A 10,675-nucleotide genomic window follows, 5' to 3' on the forward strand; every position below is an offset into this window, starting at 1 on the left:
GACTCATGACACATTCTTGTACTAAGGATTTTGATCCAGGTAGAAAGACTTGTGTGTTCTTACTTCAACAAACATCTCCTGGTCCTAATCTGTTGCTGCCAGGTTGAGATACAAGTTGATTTGTTCCTAGATGCTGACTAATGGATTCTGAGACTTGTGGAAACATCATTGGATCTCAAGTCAAAGGGCTAATGGGGTATCTTGGAAGGAGCTGTGTGGCCTCTGTCTGTATGTCTTCATGCAGAGTCCTTCATAACATTAGGCTACTCTTTTTCTGGGTAAAGAACATATTACATTCGGTTTTTTGACTTCTGAAATTAGACAAATGTGACACCAGAAATTTGACCCTATCCTATTCATGTGTTGGTTCATTCATTTATTCATTCATTCATGCGTGTATGTATTCATTTTATTATTCCTTTAATTTACATTCATTTTGTGTTTATTGTATGTCTTGAATCATTCTGATTGCTAGGGATGAACCCATAAACCTAACCAACACAAAATGGCTGGCCCTGAGGAGCTTGCATTCTGTTATATTCTTTTTACAAAGCCAAGTTCATGGGTTCAAAAACAATCATTGCCAAATCTGTAGCCTGAAGTGGAATGATCTGCCAAACATGTAAGATTCAGTGGGATGATAGCCAAAGAAAACATGTAGTTTCAAAACTATTTCTTACTCGTATCAAGAGTAGTATATCACTGAATATCTCTCTGTATTCAGGTCCATAGCATAAGCACAGTGTAGTCATAATTGAATTATGTATGATATTTCTCTCTATCTACATGATGCATGCTGGCCTCTGCCTATCACTTCATTCACTTTTGTTCTCTCAATCTACATTTGACTCTAAGATTCTCCATCCCCAAATAGAAGGCCTCTCATCCTAGACCCATGATCTATCTCTACTTCCTCCACTTACTTTAATGTACAAGCATTTACACCAACCTGTGAATAGTCACTTTTTTTGTATACTACTGAGCACTTTCTGTTGATTCAATAATAATATTTCGCATAGACCAAGCAATGGCTTTTTGCATCATCAAACTTGTCATATTGCTTTACATTAAATGTTTTTTCAGACTTTTAAAAAGAGAAACTAAAGTATAATACAGAACATTGTTCCTACAACTTATGAATTAACAACTTTTAACATTGCAACTCATCTCAAATAAAATGCTTAATAAAAATATATATAGAATTACAGTGGAAATGGCTTTCAACAAAGCCTCAACACAGATTTTCTCCTATTTTTCCAGGATCAAAATGTATCATTTGTGTTTCTGACACACAGAACAGAAACTTTTAATTTTACAACCAGTCACAATATTTTAGTTAAGTCATTTGTTATTAATTTATATAGATTAAAATATTTTGGTTTGTTTCACAACATTGTTATTTATATATTCATCTATTAATAGATATTCATATTATTTTTTTAATTTGAAAAATACTTCATTTCCTGGAATTTATTTGTTGGGATTTGTTTATTCCTTGCATTTATGTTAAGACAGTTTATCCAGGTTTTAGAATTTGAGGTAAAATTATTGAGTAGCAGAATTGTAATTAATTTGGACATATTTCTATTTTCTCGATCTTTGTTTTTGATCACTTCTTAAAATTTTCACATTTTCCAATACTTTCCTTTTTCCTAACTTGCTTGCTTTCTTAATTTCACTTTGTTTCCCAACATTAGTTAAATATTAGTTTTCTACTTATAGTAGTTTGTAACTACCATACTCTGAACAAAACAAAAATTTTAGCCCTTTTTTGCTTTTTCCTGTTCTTCTTGTACATATACCTCTCATTTTGGAATTGTCTGGAATTGTGTTTCCAGGATTAAAAAGCCTTCTTAAATGCCCGTTTTTATTTGATCAAATATATTTTTAATGATCTTTCTGCAATAAATCTTCATGAATATCTTCTAGCTCTGAAATTCACAGTTCTTAGTGGAGAATATCTATTTTTCCTACTAGCTACAATCCCATCTAGTCTTGCAATATTTAATTGTACCTTTATGTCTAAATACATCCTCATTTTCCCTCATATTTGAATAATCAATTAAAAATTCATAGGATTTTGGAACCAAGTTCTATCCTACCAGCTTTCTGAATTTATTGTCCAACCTTTTGTTTTCCTATAGCTAATGCTATTAATGGAACATATGCCAATCATTTTTCCACTTTTTTGAAAGTATATATATATTTTTAGAATCACCTTAATTGTAATCTTCTGATATTTAATGTTCTAAATTTAATGTTCTAGATTTATAAATTTGTAGAATTTTTTTAAGGCTTATTTATTTTTGAGAGAGAGACAGAATGAAAGTGGGGGAGGGGAAGAGAGAGAGGGAGACACAGAATCCAAAGCAGGCTCCAGGCTCTGAGCTGTTAGCTCAGAGCCCGACTCAGGGCTTGAACTCAAGAACTGTGAGATCATGACCTGATCTGAAATCAGACGCTTAACTGAGTCACCCAGGTGCCCCATAGATTCATAAGTTTTTTAAAAAGTCATGTTCAGTGTTCAGTCAGTCCTTATTTTCTTATATGATATACACTATATATGTGTGTGCATGTATATATATATATGTATATATTATATACATGTATAATATATACATATATATAAACTTCTAGATACATCTATATCTATTACTTTTAAAACTTTCTTTCTTAAAAAGATATTTTTTAATGTTTATTTATTTTTGAGAGGGAGAGAGACAGCACAAGTGGGGTAGAGGCACAGATAGAGAGAGGCACAGAATCTGAAGCAGGCTCCAGGCTCTGGGCTGTCAGCACAGAGCTGACGCGAGGCTCAAACCCACTCACCATGAGATCACGAACTGAGCTGACCTCGGATGTTTAACCACCTGAGCCACCCAAGTGCCCCAAAACCTTATTTCTTTAAATATTTCCTTCCCCATTCCCCCCATATTCTTCTGTAAATACTTTAAAATAAAGTTTGAATGCCATATATTTATTCCATGCATTTTAACTTTTCTTTCCTTCCATCATTTATTTATTTTACTATGGACCTAAAAATATATCCATCTACTCTTAAAACTCCAAGTTTTTATTTTCAGCAATTTCCATTCTATTTTTAGTTCCTTAATATCACCATTTTCAACACTTAGATTTCCTATGTTTGATCTTTTTGATAATAACAACAAAACCTGTGCTTTCTTCATGATTATAATTCTCTCTCCTGTCTCATCTCTTTTTTCTTAAATTTTATTTATTTACTTTGAGGGGAAGAGAGAGAGCGAGAAAGCAACTGAGAGAGGGGCAAAAAGAGAGGAGAGAGAGAGAGAGAGAGAGAGGAGAGAGAGAGAGAGAGAGAGAGAGAGAGAGAGAGAGAGAGAGAGAATCCCAAGCAGGCTCTGCATCGATATGGGGCTTGAACTCACAAACCAGATTATGACCTGAGCCAAAATCAAGAGTCGAATGCTTAATTGACTAAGGCACCAGGGTGACCCTGTCTCTCTTATCTCTTTAAGGTTCCTAACTTCATATATATTTTAAATCCCTGAAGTGGTTGATTTGATTTTTTTTTTTTTTTGAGACAGAGAGAGAGAGAGGTCTCGTGTACAAGTGGGGGGAGAGGAGCAGAGAGGGAATCTTAAATAGGCTCAATGCTCAGCACAGAGCCCAATATGGTGCTCGATCCCAAGACCCTGAGATCATGACCTGAGCTGAAATCAAGATTCAGATGCTCAACTCTCTGAGTCACCAAGGCATCCCTGAAGTGGTTTATTTTTTTATTTCACACTATCTTGTTAGCTTTTTTTTTTAAATGTTGTTACTAATCTTTGGACATTTGGTACTATTTACTGTGAGTTTTTCTTTGCCAATGTGATTTCTTGGTAGGCTCTTCAAATACCCTGGCTAAGCAGTGTTTGCAGGTTGGATTTCTTAGAAACCACATCCTGAGATGGAAAATTTCATGAAGTCAGAATAATGCCCCCTTAAAGATGTCCTCATTCTAATCTTCAGAATTTGTGAATATGTTAAATTTCATGGCAAAGAGGAACTAAAGTTGTACATGGGATTAAGGTTGTTTAAGATAGGGAGATCGTCCTGGACTATCAAGGTGGAGCCAGTGTTATCATGAGTCCTTGAAGGCAGACAATAATAGAAATAGAAGACAGAGTCAGAGAAGGAAACATGATGACTCAATTGCATACTTATTTACACATTTCTTTTTTCCAAGTTATTGTTTAAATCCCAGTTCATTAACATAGAGTATAATATTAGTTTCAGGTATAGGATTTAGTGATTCATCACTTACATAAAATAACCAGTGCTCATGATAACAAATGCCCTCCTTAATACCCATCACCTATTTAACCTATCCCCCCACCCACCTCCTTTCTGGTGATTATCTCTTTGTTCTCTATAGTGGAGAGTCTATTTTATGGTTTGCCTCTCTTCTCTTTTCCCCCCTCTATGTTCATCTGTTCTATTTTTTTAATTCCACATTTGAGTGAAATTGTATGTCATTTGTCGTTCTCTGACTTATTTTGGTTACCATAATACATTCTAGCTCCATCTATGTCTTTGCAAATGACAAGATTTCATTCTTTTTGATTGCCAAGTAATACTCCATTGTGTGTGTGTGTGTCTGTGTACATATATATGTATATATATATATATATATATATATATATATATATACACCACATCTTCTTTATCCATTCATTAGTTGATGGACATTTGGACTCTTTCCATAATTTGGCTATTGTTGATAATGCTGCTATAAACATCAGGGTGCATTTATACAATTAAAGCAAAGTAAGAGCAATATCACATGTGTAAGACTTAAGCTGTCATTATACTGGCTCTGAAAATGGATAGAGAGCCATGAATTAAGGAATGTGGACAGCCTACGGAAGCTGGAAAAGGCAACAAAACATGTTCTCCTGTAGTGTCTCTAGAAAAGAATGCAGACTTGCTGGACACTTTATTTTAGCTCAGTGAGATATGTATGCATCAGCTTTGTAACAAACTGAACTGCAAGATGATAAATTTATGTTGATTTAAGGCACTCCATTTATGGTAATGCATCAGAGCAGCATTAGAAAACTAATACAGCTTTGCTCCCAAGATCAGCACCTGGGTGAGATGGATGAAAAGAGAGGGAGAAAATGATTTTTAATGAAATGGCAACGAAAGTGTCAGCCAGACGTTTAATTTTTTTAATGTTTATTTTTGAGAGGCAGAAAGAGTATGTGAGTGGAGAGAGAGAGAGAGAGAGGCACAGAATCTGAAGCAGGCTCCAGCCTGCTGAAGCTGTCAGCCCAGAGCCCAATGTGGGACTTGAACCCACCAACTGTGAGATCATGACCTGAGTTGAAGTCAGATGCTTAACCAACTGAGCCATCCAGGTGCCCCTTTCAGCCAGATATTTATACAGGAGTCTTTGGAGCTGGAATGGCCCTTCATAGTTGTCCTGATTGGGGTGAATCGGGCAAGCTTTATGCTGCTTTACCAACCAGTCATTTTTGGGGCTCTCTGGGAGGAGGATTTGATCTTAGGTGAAGAAGGTCCATTAGGCAAGAGAAGAAGCAAAGAGGCACACATTACAGTGGTTTGATGATTGAGAACTTCAGATCTGAAAATGGGTTAAGGATGACACCCTGTAGCATCCACTGTAAAACCCAACTAGGGTAAGAGTTTTGTGTAGTGGAGACACTACTGTGAAACTCCACCTAATTCTTTAGGAATTTGCTGTTTGTTGCTTTTTGCCTCTGGCTTTTCTGAAAATCTCAAGACAGAGAAACATTCACGTCCCCCCACCCCCAACCCTGTCTTTGAAATATAACTACGTCTTGCGTTTGCAGGTATACGCTAGGCTGCTTATTCTTGTCCTTTAATAACTGTTCCTATTGATTTGGAAGGTATATATAAAAACCACTTAGTTTTAACATCAATTTTAACATATCTAAAGATTTCGGGGGTGGGAGGAATTACAATAGTTACATAGGCTGCCATCTTGTTAATAGAAACTGTCACATCATTTTTTAAAAGCATAAGAAACCTATTTTTTTAGTATATCCTATTTGACAATAGATGTGAGTGAAGTCATTTTTTCAGTTAATATTCATTTATGATAGTTTTCATTGTTAAATTGTTGTATGATCATTAAACATTTTAAACTCCACGTGGTAGAATGAGAGGAATTGATGGTATCTGTATTGCAATGACCCTAAAACATTTTGACACTGTGATGCTATTTCAAAATACGTTTTTCTGTATTTTTGACTTATTCACTGAAACTATATATTATTTTATATATTTCATGTACATTTATAAACAAAAGTATGTACATCATGTGTAGATTCCTAATGCACTTTTATTTTAATGGAAGTACAATATCTTTGAGTGAATATACTCTTCTGTCCACTTCAGTACCTATTTTGTTTTTGCAATCATTCAAAGCCATATAATAAAAATATTTTTGGGGCGCCTGGGTGGCTTAGTCGGTTGAGTGCCCGACTTCGGCTTAGGTCATGATCTCATGGTTTGTGAGTTTCGCTCTGTGCCGACAGCTCAGAGCCTGGAGCCTGCTTCAGATCGTGTCTTCCTCTCTCTCTGTCTCTCCCCCACTCGTGCTCTCTCTCTCTCTCTCTTAAAAATAAATAAACATTAAAAAATTAAAAAAATATTTTTGTGTGCAAAGCTCATTTTATATTTGAAATAGATAATATAATTATTCCATATTTCCAATGATGCTTATTTCTTCATTTACAGCCATTTAAAAACTTCTGCCATTTCCCATCAGCTGCTAGTAATCCTTTAACATTTCTTGTTGTACAGCCTGGCTGGCAATGAAGTCTGTCAGTTTTTGTTTCTCTCAAAATGTCTTTATAGGTAACTGAAGATGAAAAATAAAATTTGAATGGACACTTGTAATTGAGCTAGTAATCAAATACTTCCTATAATGAAAAACCTAGGTACAGATATCTTCACTCCACTATATGTATAAAGAGGACTTAATATCTCACAACATTGTACAAGTGCTTCCAAACCATATGAGAAGGAAATCTACTGAGAAATCCAGTATCTGAACTGAATCAGACCGACTCCAGGATTGGATATTTTTACCACTTATCCCTATGGCCTTTGTGAGATAGATATGAAAAACTGTCAAGGGGGAAGACTGAGGAGATCGGTCATGAACAAAGGACAGTAGGACCAAAACCTCAGAGATGTCAATCCCCATAGCTAAGGATTCAACGAACCTAGAACACATGGTCACGCCAGTGCATGGGGATAGTGAAAGCTAAGGTTGAAAATGCGTCTCTTATGACGGGTTATTATGTTTGAGCTTAGAATATGGATTAAGTACTATTTTATCTAGGAAACAACAATCCATAGAATTAGGCTGCAAAATATTACTTAGAGGGAGATGGAATGTATCTATCTTTTTGTCATATATAAATGATAATATTTGTGGGGTTTTGCCCCACATGTGTATTTTCCTTCTATAAATTCCTATCTATGCCATTTTTTTCCCATAGGCTTCTGTTGATCTAAATCATAGTCTAGGAGTTTTGCCAGCAATCTCAGAGGATTCGATCCCTGGGCACAATTTATAGTAGAAAATGGAGTTAACTCATTTTTCTAAAATTAGAAGCAGCTAAAGCCTTAATATACAATGACTCTCCTTGGATGTATTTTTTCAAAAAAGGCAAATAGAGCTGTGCTGCTTGATATTTGCCTTGTATCTCTATTCCTGTGGAGGAATGAAGCATCAAAGATGAGTTTTCTTTTGATTTGGGTATGTACTGCAGTCAAGTGAAAGAGATATGGTCAACTGTGGCTGACAACTGCTGGCCTAATATGATAGGATATGCATCATGTGTTCCAATTTCTGAATCTAATGGAGAAAAACCTTGCACTTTTTTTTTTTTACTGAAAATTTTATTTTTTCATTGTAGTTTTTTTTTGTTTGTTTTGTTTTTGTTTTGTTAATGTTGCCAGTTTAATCTTGCAGCTTTTAAATGGAGAATAGGTTTCCTTACAAATATCTAGGAAGATCCAAGGCTTTTAAAATCCATCTATGAAATGAGCATACAGTTGGTTGATAAAGTATAATTTCTGTTTCTGCCATGGGTTATAGGGAATGAATGAAATAGACTTCTGTAGCACGGCGATACCTGAGGTGAGCGGTAGCATATTACTGAGAGTCTATTTTCAGAGTTAAACCCAAGGTAGGCATCAGGGTATTAAAAGGCTTGTTCTTGGCCAGCATCCTGCTACTGGATGGTGGCTGTTACCTGGAGTTTCAGTCCTTAAAAAACACAAATAAACACAGAATAAAAAACACAAATTGTGTTAAAAAACACAACTCTTCTCTCCCTCTCTCCCTCCCTCTCTGTTTCTCTCTTTCTCATGCACACACAGACACACACAGACACACACAGACACACAGACACACAGACACACACACACCACACACACACCTCTAATCCTAGAATGGATATAGCATTTATTTTATTTTTTTACCTGGCTATGTTTCCCCAAGAAATATGGAGCTATATAAAGGATAAAAAAATGGAGTCTGTGCTACTTCATCCTGATCTTGAATCACTCTGCCTCAAAGTGGAGACCCAGAGAACATTCCTTTATTTCATTATTTGAGCTTATAAGTGATTAGGTGCTTCTTCATTGTTTTTAAGGGATTGCAAAAGCACCCTTCCCTGTGTCCTTTACACAATCACAGAAGGCAGTTGCCTCTCCAACCAGACTTTGTTGTTCCAGACAGTTCTGTGCTGCTCAAAAATGCCTTCTTCAGGTGCATGCCACCTGAAGCCTTCCAGGCAGTCTTTTACCCACATCCCCAGTTAGGCAAAAGGAGTGCACTCAGTACACGCTAGTTCCTTAGCAGTGGTGAAATCGGCAGGCTTTCCCAGAGGAACTGGTGCGGTGTGGAGGATAAATGAAGAAGCTTTCAAATACCACTAGAAACCACCATTCCCTGAACACTCTAAAATGCAGTGGGCTATGAAATGGAATGGTCTTGGGAAAATAAGGACATGAATGAAAATAAACATAAGGTTTGTCATTATCATTCTTTCTGGGATGTTTCAAGTGTAGAGGTATATGACCCAGCTGGTATGTGCTCCTGGGAAGGCATCCCAGAGTGTCTGTGCTTTTGATTGTGATAATGTGTACTTCTGATATTGTGTTTCTCTCTTTTCGACAGGATATTTGGCTGGATCTTGGCATTTTCTCTATGTCCAGAAGTGATACATGAATCATTAGATAATTTCTGCACTTCCCAATTACAGAAGTGTCTTGTACATATGTGCCTGCCACTCTACTTTCTAGCTGGCTTATCTCCTTTTGGATTATATCTGCATTTCCATGTGTGCATCCTTGATTTTTCATGTGCCCCTCTTCAGATGAGAGCTTTACAAAAGGTACAGGGCATGCAAAATTATTCCATACTTAATATCAAGTTCTGTGTCTTATAACTTTGCCATAGGCTTGCTGATGAGCCTCATGTGTTAAACAAAAATGAGTAATAAATTCTTTGAGACTGGCCCATTCAAATAAGTATGGCTCAGTTTATAATAAAAGATATATATTAACAAGCCCTTTCAAATAGCAGTCTTTTTCATTTTCATTACATATTGAAACACTAAGCTAATCATTTTCATAACCACATCTTATTCAAGCTTCTTTTTCCTTCCTTCCAGGAATGGCAACTCCTTCTCTGTCACTTGGGAGGATGTTTTATCCCAACAGGAGCATTTTTCACCCAGACACATTCTTCCTCGTTGGAATCCCAGGGCTGGAAGGGGCCCATGCCTGGATCTCCCTGCCTTTCTGCTCTGTTTACCTTATGGCTTTGCTGGGCAATGCCACCATTTTGCTAGTCATCAAGATGGAACAGACCCTGTGGAGAGAGCCCATGTTCTACTTTCTGGCCCTCCTTTCAACTATCGATTTGGCCCTTTCCACAACCTCTATGCCCCGCATGCTGGGTATCTTCTGGTTTGATGCTCATGAGATTAACTTTGGGACTTGTGTGGCCCAGATGTTTTTGATCCATGCCTTCACTGGCATGGAGGCCGAGGTCCTGGTAGCCATGGCCTTTGACCGTTATGTGGCGATCTGTGCTCCACTCCACTATAAGACCATCTTGACATCCCGGGTGCTGGTGGGCATCAGCATGTGCATTGTGATTCGTCCTGTTCTGTTTACACTTCCCATGATCTATCTCATCTACCGCCTACCCTTTTGTCAGGCTCGTGTAATAGCTCATTCCTACTGTGAACACATGGGCATTGCAAAACTGTCCTGTGGAAACATCCGTATCAATGCCATCTATGGGCTCTTTGTGGTGTCTCTCTTTCTTCTGAACCTGTTCCTTATTGGCATCTCCTACATTTACATACTCCGAGCTGTCTTCCGCCTCCCATCACAGGATGCTCGGTTAAAAGCCCTAAGCACGTGTGGCTCTCACACTGGGGTCATCTGCGTTTTCTATATCCCCTCAGTGTTCTCCTTCCTCACTCACCGATTTGGACACAACATACCACGCTACATTCACATTCTTGTTGCCAACCTCTATTTGGTTATCCCACCTTCGCTCAACCCCATCATTTACGGTGTAAGGACCAAACAGATACGAGAGCGAGTGCTCCGCGTCTTTGCTAAAAAGTAG

At 37.2% G+C, this 10,675-nt stretch overlaps 1 protein-coding gene across 1 annotated transcript; it reads left to right on the forward strand.

Moving 5' to 3' along the window:
• The first annotated feature begins 9,727 nt into the window (after positions 1 to 9,727).
• LOC122200133 (olfactory receptor 52J3-like) lies at positions 9,728 to 10,675 on the forward strand. The gene has a single exon (XM_042905600.1). The coding sequence runs from the start codon at positions 9,737 to 9,739 to the stop codon at positions 10,673 to 10,675; it is 939 nt and encodes a 312-aa protein (XP_042761534.1). The 5' UTR covers positions 9,728 to 9,736.

The sequence above is a fragment of the Panthera leo genome, chromosome D1, assembly GCF_018350215.1.
Source record: "Panthera leo isolate Ple1 chromosome D1, P.leo_Ple1_pat1.1, whole genome shotgun sequence".
Classification (NCBI taxonomy): domain Eukaryota; kingdom Metazoa; phylum Chordata; class Mammalia; order Carnivora; family Felidae; genus Panthera; species Panthera leo.

What these genes read in the sequence shown, in the direction of transcription:
- LOC122200133 (XM_042905600.1), top strand. Translation starts at nt 9,737, where the DNA reads ATGTTTTATCCCAACAGGAGCATTTTTCACCCAGACACATTCTTCCTC.